Below are 26,415 nucleotides of genomic sequence, written 5' to 3'. Positions count from 1 at the left end.
GATACTTGGTACGATGACTTCATAAAACTTCCATTTTAGTTCAAAGGGGTGGAGTACATGTTTTACATGCAGGTGGCTAGGTTGCAAGCTGGGTGGAAAAAAATTGTTTCAAGAGCTCTTATTCTGTGGTCGGGGCAATAGTACAACAGGCAGGGCCTTTGCCTTGCACACGACCGATCCAGGTTCTGGCCCCAGCATCTCATATGGTCCCCCGAGCACCGCCAGGAGTGATTCCTGACTGCAAAGCCAGGACTAACCCCTGAGTGTCGCTGGTGTGACCCAGAAAGCCAAAAAAAGAAAAAGAGCTCTTATTCTAGAATTAAATGTTAATCCTTCACCTCTACCCCTCAGAGGCATCAGCAAGGGGCTTCTCTGTATGTCTGAAAATAACTGAGCACTGCTGTCTTTCCGTGAGAAGGTTCATAAGTAAGAGATTGTTCCAGGGGGCTGATAGGATTAACTGCTCAGAACCTTGCTGGGTTTTATCAGGTACAGAAAGAGAAGTCAGGAGTTGGCAAGATATGGACTTCTGTTTGGATTTCAGTTTACCTGGCTGCCAGTCTCAGACAGCTTCTGGTGGCAACACAAGTTTTGTAGATTACCCCTTTTTTTTTGTTTTTGGTTTTGGTTTTGGTTTTCATTTTTTTTTTGCCTCTGTTTAGGATGGAAATAGCATTCTCTTTTGGCTTTCTTTATCCTAAGGAAAGTGAAAGCATGTCATTTTTAATTCAAAAGATTCTTTTTTTTTAATTTTTTTAAATAAATTTTTTTAAATTTTATTTTCAAGGAGTTGTTCACAGGAATTGATTACATTTAATATTTAAACACCAATTCCACCACCATTATTTTGAATTTTCCTACCACCACTCAAGCCTGCCCAAAAGGCAGTTGTTAAGTAATTTATTTTGTATTGCTTGTTATAAATAATTGACTAAAAATGATCAGAAAGGTTTCCTTAGAAGAAAGTGTGTGAAAATTCTTGTATCTCATCTTGGAGCCATCAAGCCCCTGTAGTAGAGATTATTAACATGTTAGAATTTTGAGTTTTGTGTGTTAATATATATGTGTGTGTGTCTGTATGTGTATATATACTTGGACTGGAGTGATAGCACAATGGGTAGGGTGTTTACCTTGCACGAGGCCAACCCCGGTTTGATTCCTCCATCCCTCTCAGAAAGTCCAGCAAGCTTCCGAGAGTAAACCGCCCGGTACAGCAGAGCCCGGCAAGCTACCCGTGGCATATTCGATATGCCAAAAACAGTAACAAGTCTCATAGTGGAGACATTACTGGTGCCCACTTGAGCAATTCGATGGGATGACAGTGCTAATCCAAAAGAATCTTGCCTCAGCTTTTTCACCTGTAAAATAAAAAGTCAGATTTCCTACTTATGAGTGTGTTGTAAAATTAAGATTTGTGTGTTTATTTGCATTATTTATCATTTACACAAGTGCCATTGCATATAATCATATAATTAAAGCACTCTGAAAACTTCAGCCTTCTTTTTTTTTTTTTTTTTTTTTTTGCTTTTTGGGTCACACCCGGCAATGCACAGGGGTTACTCCTGGCTCTGCACTCAAGAATCACCCCTGGTGGTGCTCAGGGGACCATACGGGATGCTGGGATTCGAACCTGGGTCAGCCGAGTGCAAGGCAAACGCCCTACCCGCTGTGCTATTGCTCCAGCCCCCATTTTTCTTTATAAAGAAACATTTTTTATTGCCATAGCTAATGCAGTGTTTCTGAACCTTTTCCCAAAGGTGGCCCCTTTCCAAACTTGTTTCTTGCCTGTAGTCCCCCTATTTCTACAGGCTGGCCTGCCTTGTCCTGTGCCAAGTCCTCCCATTTATGCAGTTTTCACCTGTGGACCCATGGAATATCTTAGGAACCCAAGGAGGAATAATGGCCTCTGGTTAAGAAACACTGGGGTAGAACACCATTATAATTGAGTTGTGTTAAATTTTCAATTTAACCAAACATCATCTTCCTAATTTCCCTAACAACTAAAAAAATGATCTTCACACTTGAAATATAGATCTAATCAAAGTGGTCCAATTTGACTAAAGACATCTATGAAAAAATAGTTTTCTTCTCTGAATTTCTTAAGTTTGGAGATCTTTGTTTTTCTTATAAAAATTCCTTATGCTTTTCTGTATAGTTATCTTAGCCAGTAATAATTTCTTTACTCCTTATCCTTTGTCTTGATATTATAAACCTCAAGTAAATTTGTATTATAAAAGTACATACATAATTATTTCTCAAGATCAAGATGCCTTAAAGTGTCAAATATATGCTTATTCAAATATTCAAGTAGTGTCCAAATACATTGCTGTTCCATCTCCCCATTTTCTATGTTACAGGCCACATCTGATGCTGACCTAAAAGAACATATGGTTGGAATCATATTCAGCAGGAGTAAACTGACTAACTTACAGAAACAGGTTGGTTAATGGCCATTTCATTGTCTTTAGGGTTTAAAGTATTTTCCAGGGTCCACTTCTATTCTGGGCAACACTTGGTCACCGTCCCCAGGCCCTTGCACTAAACTGCTGGTCCAGTTGGCTGAGAATCATCACGAGGGGCCTCCAGGTCTCCCAAACACTACTTGAAAAACCCCAAAATAAATAAAATGTTTTCCAAAACTTGAAATTTGTAAGGACTTTTTCTGGCAGACTCTCTGATAGCTCCTGCAGGATGTACACTTTTTTTTTTCTTTTCTAAAGAGGAAGGAGTATACAGGCATACCTTTATCACTTTGTAGATTTTTGCTAATGAAATTTAAACTTCCTTACCTTAACTGCTCTTTGTAATTTCTCATTTCTGATAGTTGTTTCATTCTGATGTCAAATTTCCAGCTATATCAGATTTCACTTGCATTTCCTACATCTATCCCTTTTCCAATTATGTTTTTGTTCATTTTGTTAAAATATGGAAGTGATAAAGTTCTAGGATGTGATAAAGTATAGTCATTTGTTGCCACAAACACAGATCTCTGTATAACTTAGTGCATATAATTATTTTCTACATAGTATATGATTTTAATATTTAGATTTTTAATCAGGGCTTCCTTAATTTTTTAAGATGAGTTCAGAGAACATCATGATAGGGAATCAATTGGGAAGAAGATTATTATAATTAACTTCAACTAAAAAAAAATAAAGGTATTAAGAAGTCCGAATTACAAATATGCTTTATACTCTTTGTGTTTCCTTTCAACAGGTGTGTGCTCACATCGTCCAGGCTATTCGCATGGAAGCCACCAGGGTCCGTGAGGAATGGGAGCATGCCATATCAAGCAAAGAAAATGCAAATTCGCAGCCCAGTGATGAAGATGCCTCCTCCGATGCTTACTGCTTCGAGCTGCTGTCGATGGTGTTAGCCCTGAGTGGCTCTAACGTGGGCCGGCAGTACCTGGCTCAGCAGCTGACCCTGCTGCAGGATCTCTTCTCCCTGCTCCACACGGCCTCTCCCCGAGTGCAGAGACAGGTGGGTGACTGTGGACCCATGGAATATCTTAGGAACCCCAAGAGGAATAATGGCCTCTGGTTAAAGAACACTGGGGTAGAACACCATTATAGTTGAATTGTGTTAAACTTTCAATTTAAACAAACATCATCTTCCTAATTTCCCTAACAACTAAAAAAATGATCAGGGCTGGACATTTGACCCAGCAATACCACTGCTGGGAATATATCCCAGAGAGGCAAAAAAGTATAATCGAAATGGCATATGCACATGTATGTTCATCGCAGCACTGTTTACAATAGCCAGAATCTGGAAAAAACCCGAATGCCCTAGAACGGATGACTGGTTGAGGAAACTTTGGTACATCTATACAATGGAATACCATGCAGCTGTTAGAAAAAAGGAGGTCACAAATTTTTTATTTAAGTGGATCGGCATGAAAAGTTTCATGCTAAGTGAAATGAGTCAGAAAGAGAGAGACAGACATAGAAAGATTGCACTCATCTATGACATATAGAATAACAGAGTGGGAGACTAACACCCAAGAATTGTAGAAACAACTACCAGGAGGTTGACTCCATGGCTAGGAGGCTGGCTCACATTCTGGGGAAAGGGCAACTCAGAGAAGGGATCACCAACTATAATGTAGTCGAAGGCCATGTGGGAGAAGGGAGTTTCGGGCTGAATGAGGGCTAGAGACTGAGCACAGTGGCCACTCAACACCTTTATTGCAAACCACAACAGCTAATTAGAGAGAGAGAACAGAAGGGAATGCCTTGCCACAGTGGCAGGGTGGGGTGGGGGGGAGATGGGATTGGGGAGGGTGGGAGGGATGCTGGGTTTACTGGTGGTGGAGTATGGGCACTGGTGAAGGGATGGGTTCCCGAACTTTGTATGGAGGAAGCATAAGCACAGATGTGTATAAATCCGTAACTGTACCCTCATGGTGATTCATTAATTAAAAATAAATAAATTTATAAAAAAAAAAATTGATCGGGGCTGGAGCGATAGCACAGCGGGTAGGGTGTTTGCCTTGCACGCGGCTGACCCGGGTTCTAATCCCAGCATCCCATATGGTCCCCTGAGCACCGCCAGGGGTAATTCCTGAGTCAAGAGCCAGGAGTAACCCCTGTGCATCGCCGGGTGTGACCCAAAAACCAAAAAAAAAAAAAAAAAACCAACTAAAAAAAATGATCTTGACACTTGAAATATAGATCTAATCAAAGTGGTTCAATTTGACTAAAGACATCTATGAAAAAATAGTTTTCTTCTCTGAATTTCTTAAGTTTGGAGATCTTTATTTTTCATATAAAAACTCCTTATACTTTTCTGTATAGTTATCTTAGCCAGTAATATTCAAATATTATTGAAATAAATATAATAATTATATTTAATATATAATTATAATATGTCATATATTAATACAATATAATAATTATAATATGTTAATATATTATATTATTAATGTCATTATAATTATAATATAATAATATTATATAATAATATAATTATATAATATGTAATGTATATTTAATATATAAAATATGTTATGTAATACAATATGATTATATATGATATAATAAATAATAATAAATATAATAATAATATATAATAATAATATTTAAATAATTCCTACACGCCCATCTTCCAACACACTTGGTTCCTTGAACTGATTTGGAAGAGATGACTAGCAAAGGGAATTACCTTATTATCTTTTTTTTTCCTAATTTTGTTTTATTTAAGGGATGGGGATATCTTTGACTCATTGTAATGAGAACATAGAAGGGCAGAATATGCTCGAGTTTATTAGGAAGCCATTCGTTCTAAAGATATTCTGATGCTCATTGACCTGTTCCCAGGAGCTACATGATGTACTTTTTAAAGTCATATTTAAGGACCAGAGCAATAGTACAGTGGGTAGGGCGTTTGCCTTGAATGTAGTTGATGCGGGTTTGAACCCCAGCATCCCATATGGTCCGCCCAGCACCGCCAGGAGTAATTCTTGAGGGCAACCCAAGAGTAACCCCTGAGCATGGCTGGGTGACCCAAAAAGCAAAAAACAAAACAAAACAAAATCATATTTAAAACAGGCAGAATCTCTACCCAAGGTAGTCCATAAGTTTTATGGCTTTCTTTGACTCCATCTTTGTAGTCTCCATCACTATGTATTTACATTTAAGAGTTAAGGTATATGCAGGTGATGGTTTCTAAGTGGAAATATGGAGATAGTTCATTTTTTTTAAGTCACATTTAGAAAATAAGAAAACATTATATTAATTAAAAAAAATCTTGGCCAAATAAAATGCAGGGTTTTGGGGTTTTTTTTTTGCTTCCATGGAATGTTACCACTTAAGAAATTAAAAATAATACTAGAATGATATTTCTGTTCTTCTCAAAGCTTTTAAAGTCATGGGATAGCAGCAAGGTTCATTAAAAATATGAAAACCTTAAGATAACAATCTATAAATGGAATTTTCCCCTTTATTTTTCTTACTAGGTGACCTCCTTACTAAGACGAGTTTTACCTGAAGTGACCCCTAATCGTCTGGCCAGCATTATCGGAGTGAAATCCCTGCCCCCAGCAGATATCAGTGATATCATCCACTCAACAGAGAAAGGAGATTGGAATAAACTAGGTATCTTGGACATGTTTCTAGGGTGCATTGCCAAAGCTCTCACCGTACAGCTAAAAGCCAAAGGAACCACCATCACAGGAACAGCTGGTACCACCGTGGGCAAAGGAGTTACAACGGTTACCCTTCCAATGATTTTCAATTCCAGGTTGGTCATTTATCTGTTTCAGTACTAAAATTAAAGTACGAAGAATTAGGACGTAATTTAAAATGACACCTCATTTGCTTACTCACCAAATTGAAGCCATAAATGACTGACCCATTTACAAAAGAGAGTGCTGCCATTTCTAATTACCCGAGAAAGAGAAGTCGTCAGTTGAATATATAACATTTGACTATTTTAATCTGGATTAAAATTTTTTTAAATGTAGACTCCCCAGTCTCACACATTAGAGAAAATCCTTGAATTTTCTTAATCTCTGCACATACTCCTTTTAAAAATGTCTCAGGACAAATGTATAAGAATATTTTTGTAATCTTCAATTTGGGAAGAACAACTTCAATAAAATCAGAAGTGACTCAGATGCAACTGCATACACTGAAAGCTAATCAGTACAAATAATATAAATAAAATAATATTTTCTCTGCACTAAGCAATTCGTTATTTGTCAAATTATTCAAAGGATACACAGCAAACCAGTGATTAAAGGACAAGTAATTGATAGAAATCAAATAGTATTAAGAACCATTAATTAGTTCACTGAAGAAAAAATTGGAAAAACAATATATAATGAAAAAACATTTAGTTGTAATTTTGTTGAATACAGTAGCAAGATCTCTTAGACACATTAGCAGTACTACGAAGAAATAGGTATTTTTTAAATAGCTGTAAATTGATAATGATTTTAAATATATGTTTGATGTAATATTACTGTGTTTAAAGCATGCATATTATTTGACTTGCCTATTCTACTTTGAGAACTATTTCTCTTAGAAACAGAATAGTGTTGAAGCCAGAAAGATAGTACAGTTGGCACTTCCCTTATACACGGCCAACCAACGTTCAATCCCCAGCACCCCAGATGGTCCCCCAAGCACTGCCAGTAATGATTCCTAAGTGCAGAGCCAGGAATAACCCCTGAGTATTGACGGGTATGACCTGAAAATTAAAATGATAAATTAATAAATATGTTGGGTCTGGATTGTTCAATTGGTAGAGTACACACCTAGCACATGTGAGGCTGAGTGCAATCCCCAGCCTCATATTGCCTTCATGTACCATGCAGTGTGTACTATATAAATTTTAATAGAGTAGCGTATCATATGCACAATGATATGTATGTGATTATCATTATATATAATTATACATAGGATAAGCTTGTATGTGTATAATGACTATCATATACATACAAGCATATTATATGCACATTTTTATATATATAACTATATATATAAATATACTACCTGGAACAGTGTTTCTGTTAGTCAAAGAACCAATCTTTGATCATAAACAAATAACCAGAACATAAGTCAGTATGTGCTTTCCTTCACATAGTCTTTACCAGTAGGGGAAAGAATTATCTTGATGATCTAAACATTGATATGCTTACAGATGTTGTTAACATTTTTGTGCAAGCTCTGTGTTCTGTGTGGATTTGTTACAAAGAGTTTATGGCCCATGAGTATATTTGAGCACTGTTCTATAAGATGCATACAAAGTTATGTGCAAGCAGAAACATTCAAAAAGAAATAGATCAGAATAGCCACTTTGAAGAGATATGCATAGTTGTATTTATTAATTTTCTCTTTAAAATGTTTTCAATCATTTAAGAACAGAAATGGTGCATCTTCATTACTGCCACTGATTAGTGTATAAACTATTTTTTCTTTGTAGCTATATTCGACGGGGTGAAAGTCATTGGTGGATGAAGGGCTCAACTCCTACTCAGATATCAGAGATTATCATTAAACTTATTAAGGATATGGCAGCAGTAAGTTCTCAGCCTCTTATCATTATGTCAGTGAAGTGCAGTAGAAACCTGATTTTAAACACAAGAAGTTCATTCTAATGAATTGAAAGAAATACATTTGTGTTACTTTGCTTTAGTAAAGACTATTCAGTGTGTTAATTGTTGCACCATTTTGTCATTTTAGAGATAAATGTGTTCTTTGGGTTGACCATTTTAAGCATCACAAGTAATTTACTTGAAAATTCTTAACATAAATCTTATACTTTTCTGAACCTTAAAATAGTCCAGAAGGAAAATAAGGACATTCCGAAGTGAAAGCTTCTCATTATTTTTGTTCTCAAGGTATAAGAGGCTTTTACTCTAACTTATTAATATCCTATCCTGGGGAAAGAGGTATAGTACAGCAGGTAGGGCAGTTGCCTTTCACATGGCCAACATCAGTTCAATCCCCAGAATCCCATATGGTCCTCTGAGCACTTCCAGGAATAATTCCTGGCTGCAGAGCCAGGAGTAAGTGCTGAGCATTGCTGGGTGTGGCCCCAAAACCCCCAAAAATAATTAAATAATTAAAAAATATCCTATCCCACTGTCGCAATGTATTGACTTTGTAGAGAGATCAAGAAGTGTGGAATAAGTAGGATTATTTCTGAATCTTGGACTTTTGTATTATATAGTGTTATATAATATTATGTATTATATAGCTGTATAGTGTTCGTTTCTTTATAATCCATATCATTCCGGGAGTCCAGTTGCAGAAGGGCAAAAAATTGTAGAATATAGATTCCTGAAAGGCATTTGATTATAAAAAAAAAAATTTGAACATTCCCAGAAGAGATTACTGACATGGATATTTTGGGAAATACTTATTTCAGTAGCATGGTTATTTCTACAATTAGAGAAATGGAAATGTCTCTCTCAGTTCTCAAATAGGTTTTTTTTAGGAAGTTCATTTGCTTAACAAAAAAAAAAAAAGTACAGAACATCTAAGTTCCGTAGTGTTTATCTCCAGTTAAATTGAAGTTAGCAAATAAAACCAGATAATACTTAAACCTAAATATGTTTAAGTAAAAGTACTTTTTTAATGTTTTTATTTAAAATTTAAGAGGAAATACCTTTGAACTCTAAAGAAATTATGCAGAATTAATTTTTTTCTTTTGGGAGCCATACCCAGTCGTGCTGGGGGACCACATGGTGACCAGTATTGAACCCTCTGCTCCCACATGCAAAACATCTGCTCCCGCCCTTAGAGCCATCTCCTTGGCCCCAGGAACCTCATTTTTTATTAGCCTTTCTTTGGAATCAAAATACTGAGGCCAGAGTGATAGAGCAAGTAGGGTTCTTGCCTTCCACATAGCCAAACTGGGTTCAATCCCCCACACCCCACATGGTTCCCAAGCCCCCCACCAGGAGTGATCCCTGAGTCAGGGATCAGAGCCAGGACCAAGCCCTGAGCACCAAGGGGTCTGCCAGAAAAATGTCAAGTTTTTCATTACTACTATGAAGCATACTTGTCTCAGAAGTCTATGCCCTTTGAAATTTAATTCCCTGTTCTTATTACATCTTGGTGAGAAATGTTAAAATAATCAAACTTACTGGAATGCTTTTCTATTTCTTACTGTATATTAAATCATTCTGTTCTGCTCAATAGGGTCATCTATCAGAAGCTTGGTCCCGAGTGACAAAAAATGCTATTGCAGAAACCATCGTTGCCTTGACTAAGATGGAGGAAGAGTTCAGGTCTCCAGTGAGATGCATTGCAACAACTAGGGTAGGGTTTCTGTGGGTTTTCTCAAACTTACTCAGTAACATTGTATGTTCTTTTTTAGTCATGGGTTTGAACACACCTAAATCAATAATTCAGGTTAATTCACTCTTTTAAAAAAAAAATACTGTAACTTTTTTGGGGGGGGGTTGCACTGGGATTAATTTATGTAGGAAGCAATTTATTGAATTACAGATTAAGTACGGTAATGATTAATGTTCATTTGCATGTTGTTACTTGTTTTTGTACTACTTAGGAAGCTAGTAATACACTGGTTAGAAAATTTGGGGCCAGAGCAATAGGACAGTGGGAAGGGCATTTGCCTCTCGTGTGGCCAACCTGGGTTCAATCTTTGGCATCCCACACGGTCCTCTGTGTAGCGAGCACCAGGAGTCATTCCTGAGCACAAAGCCAAGAGGAAGGCCTAAGCATCACTGGGTGTGCCCTCAAAGCTAAAATTAAATAACAGCAACAAAGAAAATTTTGAAAGCCTTCTATATCAATGTATTGTCTCTCTTATAATGAATATGCAATAGCTTGCCACAGTAAATTTCTTGTTAGTAGGATTGTGTTGTGATAGACTGAAGGAAAAACCCTTCTCCTGTTGAAACACCTATTTGTGTCTTAGTCTAGAGCTATAACTACTTACGAGATTTACAGGGCAAGGTGCTTCTTACCTTTACAATGCAAAAAAATGTGCACCCAGGGCAACATGAGGCATAATCTTCTAAGATGTGAACTCACAGTCATCAGAAATGATAGCAGCAGTTACTTTTAATGCACAACATGAAATTTGAATTCGGGTCTCAGATAATTCCACAGAAACTTGAGATTTCCTTGAAACCAGCACCAGGGGATTGCATTATGAAGAAATGAGTATTCATTCAAATTATTTTCATTAATCCATACATATCTGAACAAGGAGATAAATTTACTTTCCCTGGGTCAGAAAAAGACAATTTTATGCTATGTTGCTTCTTAGTGAGATATCTGAAGCTGTTAGTTGTTCTGTGCTTTTCCACTCTGCTTTTGTACCCTCTCTTTTTATACATTTTCTTCCCATTTTCTTCCCTTTTTCTTTCCTTTTATCACCAGGTGGCGCCCTGGTGGCCCCAGCACTTCTGGGAAGGCCCCAGAAAAAGAACCAAAAAATAAGAGACTGAAAAAGAAATTGTTATCATGTAGAAAAGTTTAATATGTCCCAGCTATACATGGAACTCCAGAATTCAATGTTTATTATAACACCATGTTCCTTGGGACTGGAGCCATAGCACAGCGAGTAGGGTATTTGTCTTGGACGCAGCCAACCTGGGTTCGATTCCTCCATCCCTCTTGGAGAGCCCAGCAATCTACCTAGAGTATCTCACCTGCACAGCAGAGCCTGGCAAGCTCCCCATGGTATATCCGATATGCCAAAAACAGTAACAAGTCTCACAATGGAGACGTTACTGGTGCCCGCTCCAGCAAATTGATGCGCAATGGAATGACTGTGATACAGTGATACCACCTTCCTTGGAGTTTAATGCTTCTGGTAGATGATTCTAGATGGAGAAATATAGGAGAGGCATTGCTATGTTAAAGATAAATGTCTTAGTCAATTCATCTATTGGTATATGCATAGCAGTGCAATAATAAATGGTTTTATGAATCACATAGATGGTTCATCAGGGCAGCAATAATTCAGTCATGGTACTGAGCGATAGTACTTAAGTTCCCATGATGTGTATACAGGGTACATACAGCAGTGAGCTTGTGTGCCTGGTGCCACTTCAGGAAAACTTGAACACCACTGGAGATCTATGTTTTTAAATCCAGCTAGCATTTCTTCACTCTCCTCATGTGTCAGGCGGTTAGGGTTCTCTAAGTTTTTCAGTCATGTAACAGCCTTTCTTTACAACAGCTCTGGCTTGCTCTGGCATCACTGTGTGTCCTCGATCAGGACCACGTAGATCGGCTCTCCTCGGGGAGATGGATGGGAAAGGATGGGCAACAAAAACAAATGGTAAGGTCAGAATTGTAAAAATGTCTCTTTTCTTTTGCTCAGCAAAATGAGCAAAATTAGTGGTGCTTTTGAAAACTAATGTTACACTGCTCAAGTTCATCTCAAAAGAGATGTTCATAAAGAGTTTCTCATAATTCATAAAGAATTCTAAGCATATAACATTCCCTTCTTTGACTCACGTTTGCATTGTAGTAAACTTTGATTTTCACCAGACTGATTCTCTGTGTAAAATTTTTACTTAAATTTAATCAATCTTGGGCCGGAGCGATAGCACAGCAGGTAGGGCGTTTGCCTTGCACGCGGCCGACCCGGGTTCGATCCCCAGCATCCCATATGGTCCACCAAGCACCGCCAGGGGGTAATTCCTGAGTGCAAAGCCAGGAGTAACCCCTGAGCATCGCTGGGTGTGAAACAACAACATCAAAAAAAATTTAATCTTATGGTAAAAAGAAAGTAAAGCTGTAAAAGAGGTAACATAATATACCATTTTTTCACCAGTATGCTTAAAATAGATTTGACAGGTATCTTCAGAATATCTAGAAGAGAAGAATTTATTATTGGCAATGTTTCATTATTAATGTTCAGATTTCAAAAATAAATTGCTTCCGCATTTAACATACAGATTGCTTAAGTATAACGAAGAGCAGTTCTTAACTCAGCAAAATAAATGTTCATTAAATAACCATTGTTCTAAGTATTTTGAAGGATTTTTATGGTTAAGTATTTGTAATAGTATTTAATGTTTCAGATTCTAAATTCTTACAGATTTCAGAATAGCAGTGTTGTGAGGATAGTTGAATTTTTTTTTATGACAATTTGGGACTTTGTCATTAATAGCAGAGTAATATATGGAGTAAATTGATATGTCTTATTTTAGCCTATGTGTGATAACCATGATGATGGTGAAACTGCAGCTATCATTTTATGTAACATATGTGGAAACTTGTGTACTGACTGCGACAGATTCCTTCATCTTCATCGGCGAACCAAAACTCATCAAAGACAGGTAAAATTTTCTGTCTTTACATGCAGAAGAGTTTGTTGAGCATAAGATACATTTTGGAAATTTTGAAATAATGGTGAAAGGAGTCTGAGCTAATGACAAAAGCAAACTTCAGAATCAAAGACCTCGGTGGAATTTGCAGCAGTTCCCTCTTTATCGGTTGCGTAGGTCAAAGACAGGTTGTCTTTTCCTCTCTGAGACTGGCTTTCCACCCTTCAAAGAGTGGGTCTGTTGGGAAAATTAAAGAGAAGACTGGTATCAACCTCGAACTTAGAATGCTTAGTAAATAAAAGCCATTACAGTTGTTCGATGGTTAGATTTGATGCCTCCTCCTTGAGAATGATAGATTATTTTTTTCCCTCCTTAATGAAACTACAGGTCTTCAAAGAGGAAGAAGAAGCTATCAAGGTTGACCTTCATGAAGGCTGTGGTCGGACAAAATTATTCTGGTTGATGGCACTGGCAGACTCTAAAACAATGAAGGCAATGGTGGAATTCCGAGAACACACAGGTAAAGAGGACTTTAAAATGAACTATGCCTTAAAAAATAGATTTAAAAAATAGCTAAGAAATAGATAATACTCTCCATACAGATTAGAGTAGATTTTAGGTTAATGCAAGTAGAGGTCAGAGAGATAGGACACCAGGTAGAGCACCTGCCTTATACATGGCCAGCCCGACTTCTAATTCCCAGCAACCCATATGGTCCCTTGAACGCACCAGGAGTGATCCCTGAGTATAGAGCCAGGCAGGAGTAACCTCTGAACATCACCAGGTGTGACTCAAAAAATAAAATATTTGTACAAATAGTTTGGGCTGTATTTATATAAGTAACTTCATTTGATACCTGATATCTATATTATTATACTTACTAGACCATGTTTTATGATAAAAGAGAGCAAGGGTCAGGAATCCTGGTTTATCACTAGTGAGCTGTGTGAACATTGGCAAGTTGTCTATTTTAATTATTTCTAAATGTAATCATATTTCTCTATTCCTCACTTAAAGTCACATTGATTTTTTTTTTCCTTTTGCAGAAGGAGGTGGGTTAGGGTAGGGTACACCCAGAAGGGCTCAGGTCTTTCTCTTGGCTCTACACACAAGGATCACGTCTGGTGGGGCTTCAGGGACCCTGTGTAGTGCTAGGGATCGAATTTGGGTCTGTCAGTTGCAACACAAGCTCCTTAACTATTACATTATCTTTCCTGACGTCTTTTAGTTTTTATCCTATGTGTGGTGTGTGTATGATTATTTGCTTTTTAATCAGACAGTTTTATGTCTTACAGCTATAAATAGCCAGATAGAAGCTGATATAAACGTTTGATTGTTTTTGTAAAATTATTTATTATATTAGTTTATAGGTATTTTTATATTCATTTATTTTACTAGTTTGAATTTGTAGTATTAGTTGTTATATTTGTTATTAATTCATTTAAAAAGGTAGAAATGCATCCTTAAAGGGGAATTTTCTTTTTCTACTCAAACCAGGCAAGCCCACCACAAGTAGTTCAGAAGCTTGCCGCTTCTGTGGTTCCAGGAGTGGGACAGAGTTATCTGCAGTTGGCAGTGTTTGTTCTGATGCGGACTGCCAGGTGGGTATAAAGTAAGGAACCCCCACGAGAGAAGTGGGGGAACTCCCTTATGTCATACATTTACTTCATATAAATAAGAGTTTGTGCCCAACACATTTCAGCTTTCTAAAAACACATCACCTTTGGCAAGACTTAACTACTTTATCAAAACTTAAGAATGAAAGACGGTTATATATGTAATGTGTATCATTCTCATTTTGACAAGGATGTGAGATTATATATTGGGATTTTTTTCTTCTTACCTAGATAATAGATTAAACCTGTAATTCCCTTTTTAATGGTATTTTGTGTTGAGTAAAATTTTTAAATCACAGTTTTACTGTGTTACTGAACTGAATTACGTTCACATTTTATAGTCAGAGTAAAAATTAGTCTGCTATTAGCCTTAGTGTAGATTTCCAGTGAGAGAATATTAGAAATGTGATATAATTGACATTTACCAGGATGGGTGCCCTTTTTGATACTCCATGTTCTGTTGTAATTTATTTTTAATAGGAATATGCCAAAATAGCCTGCTGTAAGACACATCCTTGTGGCCACCCGTGTGGAGGTGTTAGAAATGAAGAGCACTGCCTGCCCTGTCTGCACGGCTGTGACAAAAGTGCCACCACCCTGAAGCAGGACGCTGATGACATGTGTATGATATGTTTCACCGAGGCCCTCTCAGCGGCACCTGCCATTCAGGTAACTCCCGCATTCAAAATGGTCCATATATGACTGGGGAGGTAGGACCAGGTTACCTGAGGTGCTTGCCTTTATGTGCAGCTGTCACCAGCTCCTAGATTCAGTCTAGCGTCGCCAGGGGTCACTCCTGAGCCCAGAGCCAGAACAGCCCTTGAGCACCAGGGGCTGTGGCCTCCACCCACCTGCGCCCTTACCCCACCCTGCAAACTTCCCACTACCAACAACCTCAGTGTCAATGTCGTGCACATTCTAAAGTAGGAAACATAAATATCTTCTGTCAAGAAAACAGACGTTTGATTTTTTTTTTTTTTAATACTAGGGCTGTGGGCAGTCAGGATAACCCATTCCTATCTACCAGCTTATTGCAAAACAAGTCTGTCATTTTATGGTGTTTCTGCTTCACCTGCTTAGCTTTCCGACTGTGTGAACTTAACTAATTCATAGCCTCTGTGAAATGTTCATAAGGAAGGAAAGCATAATTGAATTACCTTGTAGCTACTCCTCTTCCTTTTCAAAATCCCACAGTGCTACTTTTTTTAACTACTTATGTAATAAATAGGTGAACTATTGTTGACCTCGACAGAATGATACATACCCAGACACATAGAAATTACAATTTTTCTAAGTAAATTTTTGAACTTCTACCTGTTTATGTTTTCAATTCTTAACATTCCAAGATGATAAACAGTCTTAAAAATAAATGTTAAACTTTTATTTTTTTAAATTTTTTGTTTTTGTTTTTGGGCCACACTGGCGGTGCTCGGGTTACTTCTGACTCTGCACTTCAGGATCGCTCCTGGAGGGCTCAGGAGACCCTGTGGAATACCAGGGATCAAACCTGGCTTGGATGTGTGCAAGACAAGCGCCCTACCTGCTGTATTCCAGCCCCCAAGTCTTAAAATTATAAACCAGTGGTTTTCTCATTCTGTGGGATATGCATATTGCCAAGTTTTCTTCTATTTTTTCCTAACCCAGCTTACACTTTGTAGGGTTACAATTAATGTATGAATATGGAAAAATTAAGAGGAGAGGGTGGGGCCTTGGTGATCCCAGAGACTGGCTTTGTGGCCCAGCAGCACCACATCTCAGAGCCTGGCCCTGGACTCTCAGGCTCTGTGGCCCTGATAGTGCCAGGAGCAGGCGTAGGATGGCCCTGGCCGCTGTTTGGGAGCCCCCCGCAGCCAAAAAAAACACACACAAAGGATAACCTTAGAGCAGCATAGGACCTAGTTCATACTTTCCCATGAAAAGAGAAAAATGTCACAACTACATTATATAAATTTCTTTTCCTTGCCTGCACTTTATATGATAATTTGCTGCACCTTATATGATAATTTGCATTTGAATAATTTGAATAAGTTGCGTTTGCATGTTGTAATAACATGCGTTTGCATGTTATAATAATTGGAATGATTTGCATTTGAATAAGTTGAAGCATTATTCATTCATATCCTCTTTTCTTTTTCTTTTTTTTTTTTTAATTTAAGCTGGACTGTAGTCATGTATTCCACTTACAGTGTTGTCGACGAGTTTTAGAGAACAGATGGCTTGGTCCAAGGATAACATTTGGATTTATATCCTGTCCCATTTGCAAGGTATGGAAAGATCCGCTTTTGTCTCCTTTTATTTATCTTCATCTTCAGTCTTTCAGAATATGTGTAAGCATCCCTTGGTAGCCTTCCTGATACACACCTGCCCCTTCAGTTTCTGCTCTCTATCCAGCTGGTCCTGAGAATAGTGTATGATCACCATCTGTTACAGAGCATTTCAAAACAGTATTCTCGGTTATAAGCTGACTACATTTAATTAAACATATGCGTAAAAAAATTCATTCAGGCATGATCACATGATCATGCATTGGGACATCACTGCTTCCAGATCTTCTGGTCATGTGATATGTCAGTGAATAATCACCAAAACGAATGAGATTATGGTACTTAACAGTCACGAGAAAAATCTGAACTTTCAGTGCCAGTAGCTAGCACAGATTCTTTTAAAACTCAGATCAAATGAGGAAAAAGAATTTAATCTTTTGACATACCTTTTAGGATACTAAGAAAATGCCGAGTCAATTTTGAAAGTTAACAAAGATTACTGAAAAAAAACTCGGATTTGCAGGCTGGTGTAAAGAGGCACACTCAGACACACATACACACACACACACACACACACACACACACACACACACCCATAAAGAGGCACACTCAGGCACACACACACACACACACACACCCGTAAAGAGGCACACTCAGACACACACACACACACACACACACACACACACACACACCACTAAAGCAGCAGGATATATATTTCAGACCCAGGAAATGTAAAGGTAATAAAATGAAATTTTCACACACTGCCCACTTGTCCATATTTTTCTGCTTTGGAGAAAATAGGCACTTTTGGATTCTTATCAGATTATTTTTAAGTGGCATTTTATTTAGAAACATTTACTATCATTATTTTCTAGCACAGTGCTTACTTAGTATTAGTTGCACACCATTGAATTATAGGTCATTTTATTAAAATTGTACATTTTTCCAAATTTCAGAACAAAATTAATCATGTAGTATTAAAGGACCTGCTTGATCCAATAAAAGAACTCTATGAGGATGTGAGAAGAAAAGCCTTAATGAGATTGGAATATGAAGGTCTGCATAAGAGCGAAGCTATCACAACTCCTGGTGTGAGATTTTATAATGATCCAGCTGGCTATGCCATGAATAGATATGCATATTATGTCTGTTACAAATGCAGAAAGGTAAGCTATATATTATACTCAGAATTTTTATGGACTTAGAATATAATCAATTTGGGTTTATAGTGGTAACTAATTATTTGTGTTTCATGACTAAAATCAACACTGAAAAAGATGAGATTACATTTCAAATTGAGTTTACTAAATTTGTCTTAGATTTTATTTGCTTTTACAAACTATTAAAAAGCATGTAATATTTATTCTGTATACAAGCGTCTTCCCATCAGTAATAACTTCCTGTGTAGCAAATCCAATTAACTTTTGAATGAACTGCTCTTTCTTGAAATTTTTGACCGCTACATTTTAAAAGTTATTTCCTCGGTTCTCTTTTGGTATCTTTCTTTGTTTTGGGGATAGGGGGGATAACGCCTGGCAGTTCTCAGAGTCTACTTCCAGATCAGGGCCCACACAGTTTCAGAGATTGAACCTGGACTTCCTGCATGAAAAACGTGCACTTAGAGCATTAAGCTCCTGCCCCCTTTCTAATATTAACAGTAATACTTGGAAGGAAGGGAGGGAGGGAGAGGAGGGGGGAGGGGAGAGTAGGGGAGATACTTACAATGCCTTTAAAGGGTTTCATTCTGTTCACCTACCCCCTACACATCTTGTTTTCCCACACTCCATTCTTTTTTTTTTTTTTTTTTTTGGTTTTTGGGTCACACCCGGCAATGCACAGGGCTTACTCCTGGCTCTTCACTCAGGAATTACCCCTGGCGGTGCTTAGGGGACCATATGGGATGCTGGGATTAGAACCCGGATCAGCCGCATGCAAGGCAAATGCCCTGGAGCTATCGCTCCAGCCCCTCCCACACTCCATTCTTAATAATGCTCCTTACCTTGGTGGTACCTCTACCTTTGCATACCACTGGTATTGTTCTAGAGTTCCTAATCTTTGAGATGTAGATGGGCTTACCAGACATGTGCATGTCTCCTGTCTAGTAGCATTCATCAGTTCTGATGCTCTCAGTCTCCAATGTTCATTTCAAAGTCCTGTCAGTTGGATCTCAACCCAAATGATTTTCTTTGGAAACTTGGTCGCTTTCTTACGAAGTTCCTTGTGTGGAATCCCAAACCCAACCATCCTGGCTTTTACACTTTTCGCTGCTAATAGTGAACTAATACTTTTAGATCTCAAATCTGCTTATGCCATTCCTTCCCTTTAATTCTGTAGCCCTGCAGATCACTCCAGTCTCACCTCCCAAAACTTACTTGCGCCGCATGCTACAATGTACTGACCAACCTGCAGTTCCCCAGACTGGGTTCACTCGCCTGACTCCTCAGTGCCATCACATAATGTTTCTCTTCCCAGACTGCTCTTCCATGCCACCTTCTCGGCACCTGCCACCACTCATCCATACATGCTGTCTGCAGGGCCAAACCTGTCACATCTAAGTCAGCTCAGGTTTCATATCCTCTGTAATGTCCTCAGGCCTTAACACCCATCACCACACAATACTGATACTGGCATAAATTTATCATGGCACTTACTATTCTGCAACAAGATTATGAGTCTCTGTCCAACTTGTTACTTCCCATGAGAACAAATACAATGTCTTTTTTGTTTCCAGTGCTTGGCATCTATAGGTTAATTAGAAAATAAGTGAAGAGGTTTAAAAAAAAATTAGTACATGCAGAGTCTCCCTTTGACAAAAGAAATTCAGTTAACAGATGGAAGGCTAAGTGAAAAGATAGCCAGAAAGCAGGACTGGAGAGATAGTAAGATAGTACAGCACGTAAGGCACTTGCCTTGCATGTAGCTGACCCTGTTTCAATCCCCATATGGTCCCCCAAGCACCACCAGGAATGATCCTTCAGCATTGCAGGCTATGGTCCAAAAACTAAAAACATTTTTAAAAGATTACCAAAAAGATATGAGTACAGCAGATACATACTCCATAGGAAAGACCAGTCATGTACATCTGTGAAATTTCAAGCAGCAATAGAATTTTATTTCTGTTTAATATGGTAACATCAAAAATAAATATTGTGTGCTGTCACAAAGTCAGGCAGTTAATTGTTAGAAAGTCAAGTAGAAGGGCCAAGCAGGGGCCGCAGCGATAGCACAGCGGGTAGGGTGTTTGCCTTGCACATGGCCCACCCGGGTTCGATCCCCGGCATCCCATATGGTCCCCCAAGCACTGCCAGGAGCAGTTCCTGAGTGCAAAGCCAGAAGTAACCCCTGAGCATTGCTGGGTGTGACCCAAAAAGAAAAAAAAAAAAAAGAAGAAGGGCCAAGCAGTAGTGCAGTGGGTGGGGCACTTGCCTTGCACGCAGTCAAGGTTTGATCCCCGGCACCCTATGTGGTACCCTGAGGACACCAGGAATTATCCCTGAGCACAGACCCAGGAGTAAGCCCTGAGCATTGCTGGATGTGGCCCCAAAACAAAACAAAATAAGTCAAGTAGAGAATAAGAAAATAAAACAATAGCTGAAATGAGCACCAAGACCCAGAACAAAGGAAATATTTCTCAGGCCATATTTAGCTCAAGGGTGACCATTTATTTATAACCTCTGTATCAATGGAGCCTGGCTTTTGACCTGTTTTTCTAGTACAGATAATAGATTCATATTGACTATTCTTATTTATCGTCAACTATAGACATAGCTTCTTGTGACCATGGAGCACATCACGTATATAGCCCCAATTATAATTGACCTTTTCTGTTTTATGCCCAGAAAAAGTACAGATGAATCACTTATTATGATATTTTATGAATTCATATTATTGAATCCTTGAATATAAGCATAGTTTCGTAAGAATGGTATTCTGAAGTGAATTTGCCCTTCCAAAGTTTGCTGCCAGATTTTCCTTTCCATATGAAAATATTTTTGGACATTAAAATTGGTGTTTCTGGACAAAGAGACAATACAGGGGCTCAGACAATGCCTTGCATGCAGCTGGCCTCGGCTCAGCCCTCCATACCACGTGGTCCCCTGAGCATCTCTAGACTGGCTGCAGCCCAGCAGACCCTTGAGCACCACCGGACGTGGCCTCAGCAGCCCTGGGCCTCCTAAGCACATTTGGGAGAGTTCCTAAAAAAGATTCTTTCAGTCTCTATTACAGTTCTGTACTCATAATTATTTTAGGTATTCATAATTATTTAGATGGAGTAATTTTCTAAGCCCTCTTGAGAGAAGTTTTCTGTGACCATTCCATGGTCACAAAAGCCATGTCCATAGATGAAGATAAATGAGTCAAAGACAGATTTCTCCTTTCCCAGTGTATACAGTATTTTTCGTTTTTAATTTTTGGATTTTCTAAGTACTCTGTAAACAGTGAAAGGGATATATCATTTAGTATTTCAAAATGAGAAAGGTCATCCAACCCTTTTCTTGAAAATAGTTTCTGTGTGCTCCTTAATATCTTATTCTTAATGTTTATATGGACTGTTTTGCATTCTCTTTGTGTCTCGGGGGGGTTGGAGGGTGGGACCACAACCAGCGTGCAAGGCAAGCGCCTGATCCTCTGTACTATTTCTGAGGCCCCGTTTTAATCATTTTCAGTAATATAATGTTTGAAACTTCTGCTCTAAGCATGAATCCATTCTAGAACTAAAGTGACCTTAATTTTTACCCTGATTTGCCCTCCAGGGAGCAAATTCGAAGCATCCACTTGGCTTTAAAAAGGGTTGTGTAGAGAGAGAAGAATTTTCTTCCAAGACCTCTTGACAGGAGTTTCCTGTGCCCACAATAGACCACCCACGACGGCTTTCTCCTTTCCCACTGTATGTAATAGGAATGTGTTCTCCTTCTCTTCATAGGCGTATTTTGGTGGCGAAGCTCGCTGCGATGCTGAGGCTGGACAAGGAGATGATTATGACCCCAGAGAGCTCATTTGTGGTGCCTGTTCGGATGTTTCCAGGGCTCAGGTGAGAAGGATACACTACTAGAAGTATTTGGCTTCTTTTCATAATGCTATAAGTGATACTAGTTACCATAAAACCTGAATACTACTTCTTTTTGTTTCTTTGTTTTTGAGCTATACCCAGCAGTGTTCCGAGCTTACTGCTGGCTCTGTGCTCAGGGGTCATTCCTGGCTAGGCTGAAAAGTAAGGGATCAAATTGGGTCAGCTGTATGCAAGGCAATCACTGTACCTGCATACTATCTTTCTGGCCATAAACCTGCACACTTTTAAGTTTTCCCCTAAGTGAAACATTCACAGTAAACTGTTGAGAGTTAGAGATAGAGGGAGTAATATTTTTTATGTGATGAAATATTCTCAATGACTAGTAATGATGAAGTTAATAAGGCTTTGCTCAGACCTTTGGAACAAAGTCACATATTTGTATGTTATTCAGGACCTCATTCGTACAGTTTTTCATACATATTTATTGTATGAAAATTCTATCATTTTTGATGGATTGTTAAACAATGTCTTAAACATAATTGAAATAAACTCACTGTAACCTTGTCTCCATTTTCTTTATCTACAGATGTGTCCAAAACATGGCACAGACTTTTTGGAATATAAATGTCGCTACTGCTGTTCGGTGGCTGTCTTTTTCTGTTTTGGAACGACACATTTTTGTAATGCTTGTCACGACGATTTTCAGAGAATGACTAGCATTCCTAAGGAAGAACTACCACACTGTCCTGCAGGTGTGCTTTCATTTTCTTTTAAAATTATTGGCATGCACATGGTATCAAGTTCTAGTTAAAGGTCGGATAAAAACTCCTTGTATTTTAAAGTGCTCAGGAAGCTTCTGATTTTGTGAGTGAAGCAAAAAGTAAGGTTTTTCATTGTGAATCAGGGGTTAGAAGCTCTAACGGATCAGATTTTGGGGGGAAATGAGAAGGAAGAAACTAAAAGTTAGTGAAAGGATCACTATCCAGTACAAAAGTCCCATGTAGAGGTTGGTATTCTGAATTGGAACCATTTCAAAGAATTTTACAGTGTTTGGAGAAGCCTGGAACCAGCTGTGCCTTAGAATAGACAAGAGATTTGTTTTGGAATTGCTGGGCATTGGCACCACCAAAAAGTCGAGGGGATTTAAGGGGACCACTGAGAATACAGGAGAAAAGGGTCTGGAGGCTAGTCTCACATAAAGGAGTACGCATTTGGAAAAAGGTGGAAAAAAATCAGAAGTCAGGAGTGCTGGTGGCCCTAATGAAGTGGCACGCCAGGGTTCCCAGGGATCCGAAGAGAGAAGTGGAAGGGCCGAATGTGACCATGGGAAATGCAGGCGATGAGACTGTATGCAGAATACAGTCTCCATATTTCCTTCTCCAGAATTATTTTCTGCTGCACTAAATTTACAGATATTTTTGAGTATTTTATTTTACTGTTCTTTCTTTGTTTTGAGAGAGAGAGAGGGAGAGAGCGGGGGGAGGGGGAGAGAGAGAGAAAGAAGAGAAGGGAGAGGGGGAAGGTGGTCAGGAGGGAAACTAGGAATATTGGTATTGGGAAATGTGCACTGGTGGAGGGATGGATGTTGGAACACTGTATGACTGAAACCCAATCATGAACAGCTTTGTAACTCTGTATCTCATGGTGATGCAATTTTTTAAAAGATGACATAGCTAATTTATTTATTAATGTCAAAAAGGATCTATTGCATAAAGCAGGTAGAGCTCAGTAGAATGCTGTGTTTAGAAACCCTTGTCACTTCCTCTGTGTGCGTGCATATATTTCTGTGTGATATATTTTTATGATGAACAATTTTCGTTTGTGGTTAGGAGGAGAAAATTTTAATTTTTTATTTCCAAAACCATGACTGTGTGGTTTACTTTTTTAATTATTTATATTACATGAGGTTTCTCTGGATGTTTTTAACTTTACTCTTTTGCCTCCCAAATTTACACAGGTCCCAAAGGCAAACAGCTAGAAGGAACTGAGTGTCCACTCCATGTTGTTCACCCACCCACCGGGGAAGAGTTTGCTCTGGGTTGTGGAGTGTGCAGAAATGCTCACACCTTTTAGAACATTCAGATTCCTTTCTTCAGAGAGAAAAGTTGCCTTCATCCTCCAAATGGATGTGGCGAGGTTAAAACTGCTCAGGATAAGGACGGGACCATTTTTACATCCATAAGAATGAACAATTCACCATGCAAGAAGGATGCCAAATACCATGTACACAATTCTTGCTATGGAAAAATTTCCTATGATTTTGGTTTATCTTCTTTTGAACCAAGACATCAAACTTGTGAGGTGTTTGCATGTGGCCATTACCGTCATTGGCCTGTGAAGCATTGGACATTTATAGATAATTGATATAAAAAAAAATTGCCACGCTCATGGACTAAGAATGATTCTGGCTTTCAAGCAAAAAAGAAAAATAATCATTGTTTATTGTAAACTGCCTTTTTGTAATCCTGTACAACTACATCACGGGTGGGGATAAAAAGAGGATTCGGATTCTGGTTTATTTCCTAGACTGTTATTTAAAAAAATTGTGTTAGTACCGGCATATAAATGTAATAAGTATCACACTGTATATAAAGATATCAATGTCTGTCTTCTATAAGAATTACTAAATTACAAATGCAGTTTCATTTAAACTTCTAGGTTAAGTTTGAGCCTGAAATTTTAATGAAGTGCAATACTGTGCGTGCCTCATGTATCCTGCAGCTGTAAGCTTACTGGAATGTATATGTCAATAAACCACTGTACATTTTTATACAGTGATAAAGTCTAACAATGGTGCAAAGTATAATTTGAAAGACAAATTTTTAACTTACAGCCTAAAAAATTCTATGCTCTTTTAGGGTAAATAGGGTGGTAATGAGCTATAATATTGAAATCATATAGGAATGTTGAAAACTTACATACGTATAGAGATACAATTTACAGATACATTTAAATACATCATGCAACACAGATATATAGATACATATAGATATATGGATACAATATATCTACAGTGGACATATGCTAAACACTAGAGAAAATTAGTAAATTGACCACTGTATTATAAGCAAGGGTACTGGAGCAATAGCATAGCAGGTAGGGCGTTTGCCTTGCATGCAGCCAACCCGGTTTTGATTCCTCCGTCCTTCTTGGAGATCCCAGCAAGCTACCGAGAGTAACCTGTCCGCAAAGCAGAGCCTTGCAAGCTACCCGTGGTGTATTCGATATGTGAAAAACAGTAACAACCAGTCTCACAATGGAGACATTACTGGTGCTCGCTCAAGCAAATCAGTGAACAACAGGAGGACAGTGCTACATTATAAGCAAGGACTTATGGGCGCTGGAGCAATAGCACAGCAGGTAGGGCATTTGCCTTGCACGAGGCTGACCCGGGTTCGATTCCCAGCATCCCAGATGGTCCCCTGAGTGCCGCCAGGGGTGATTCCTGAGTGCATGAGCCAGGAGTAACCCCTGTGCATCTTCAGATGTGACCCAAAAACAAAACAAAAAAAGGCAAGTAATTTTTTTACCTTTGTAAATGTATTACCAATTTTATGGATTTACCATTGGTTTACAGTACTGTAAATTTTCTGGAATAGTATTTCATACTTCTAAGTGTGAAGTCTCACTTCTGCCACCGCGCTATCAAAATTACCCCACTGCCCTTCCCTCCAAACCTCTTTCCCTTTTCTCTCTGATAACTACCATATTTCTCAGTCTGAGTTATTTTTGTGTTCACTTTGGTTATTTATGAGTGAACCATCCACTAATTGTCTTTCAAATTCTTGACTTATTTCACTTAATATAATCACAAGTTCCATCAAAAAAGTCATAAAAGGCATACTTATTTATTTTTCAGTCATCATCATCATCATCATCATCCCGTTGATCGTCGAATTTCTCGAGCGGTCTCAGTAACATCTCCATTCATCTAAGCCCTGAGATTTTTGAAGCCTCTCTATACTCGTCCTTCCAACGGTGCCGTACTGGAGGCTCTTTCAGGGTCAGAGGAATGAGACCCAGCTTGTTACTGGTTTTGGCATATTAATACACCATGGGGACCTTACCAGGCTCTCCCATGTGGGCAGGAAACTCCCAGTAGTTTGCCAGGTTCTCCCAGAGGGAGAAGTAGGCTATAAGATATCTCCCAGAGGGAGAAGTAGGCTATAAAATATTACTCAATTATTAAAAAATGAAAAAATATTCCTATCATTTTTTAGTACTTGAGTAATATATCATTTTGTGTGTATATATGCCACAGTTTTATCCTTCATTAGTGGGTAATTGTATTGATCCCATAAAGTGGTTGTTATGAATAATGTTGCTATGAACATAGGGACACATGAACATAATCTTTTCAAATTAGTGTTTTCATATCTTGGTTATATGCAAAAAATCATATTTCTGGATTATATAGTATTCCTGTTTTTTGATTTTTTTTTTTAGTTTTGGGGCCACCCCTGGCCATGCTCAGGAGTCACTCCTGAATGATTTCTGGTGGGGTTTGGGGGACCACACAGAATACCAGAGATCAAACCTGGGTACTCTTGCTTTGGCCCCCAGTATTCCTATTTTTATTTTAGGGAAATGATGCCTCTTTTATAAAGGATGCTCTAATGTACATTCCTATCAACCCTGTACAAGTGTTCCTTCTCCACATCCTCTCCAGCATGTGTGGCTCCCAGCCTTGGATGTAGCCCATTTATAGGTATGAGACAATGTTTTGTTTTGCATTTTCCTAAAAGTACGTTGCATTGA

The 26,415-nt window shown here is 38.4% G+C and overlaps 1 protein-coding gene across 9 annotated transcripts in view; it reads left to right on the top strand.

The window, feature by feature from the left end:
• MYCBP2 (MYC binding protein 2) overlaps positions 1 to 24,448 on the top strand; it is a 224,296-nt gene extending 199,848 nt beyond the window's left edge. For all 9 annotated transcript variants that reach the window (XM_055121420.1, XM_055121438.1, XM_055121447.1 and 6 more), the window contains 15 exons: positions 2,358 to 2,438; positions 3,217 to 3,483; positions 5,960 to 6,243; positions 7,930 to 8,026; positions 9,654 to 9,773; positions 11,668 to 11,769; positions 12,647 to 12,775; positions 13,151 to 13,283; positions 14,261 to 14,364; positions 14,860 to 15,048; positions 16,536 to 16,643; positions 17,603 to 17,812; positions 21,571 to 21,678; positions 22,244 to 22,409; positions 23,615 to 24,448. In XM_055121420.1, the coding sequence (XP_054977395.1) occupies positions 2,358 to 2,438; positions 3,217 to 3,483; positions 5,960 to 6,243; positions 7,930 to 8,026; positions 9,654 to 9,773; positions 11,668 to 11,769; positions 12,647 to 12,775; positions 13,151 to 13,283; positions 14,261 to 14,364; positions 14,860 to 15,048; positions 16,536 to 16,643; positions 17,603 to 17,812; positions 21,571 to 21,678; positions 22,244 to 22,409; positions 23,615 to 23,730 (2,214 nt within the window). In that variant the 3' untranslated portion in view covers positions 23,731 to 24,448. The remainder of the gene's footprint in view (positions 1 to 2,357; positions 2,439 to 3,216; positions 3,484 to 5,959; positions 6,244 to 7,929; positions 8,027 to 9,653; positions 9,774 to 11,667; positions 11,770 to 12,646; positions 12,776 to 13,150; positions 13,284 to 14,260; positions 14,365 to 14,859; positions 15,049 to 16,535; positions 16,644 to 17,602; positions 17,813 to 21,570; positions 21,679 to 22,243; positions 22,410 to 23,614) is intronic.
• Positions 24,449 to 26,415: the final 1,967 nt, after the last annotated feature.

Source organism: Sorex araneus, chromosome 1 (genome assembly GCF_027595985.1).
Source record: "Sorex araneus isolate mSorAra2 chromosome 1, mSorAra2.pri, whole genome shotgun sequence".
In the NCBI taxonomy this organism is placed as follows: Eukaryota; Metazoa; Chordata; class Mammalia; order Eulipotyphla; family Soricidae; genus Sorex; species Sorex araneus.
This window is presented reverse-complemented; position numbering and strand designations above follow the sequence as displayed.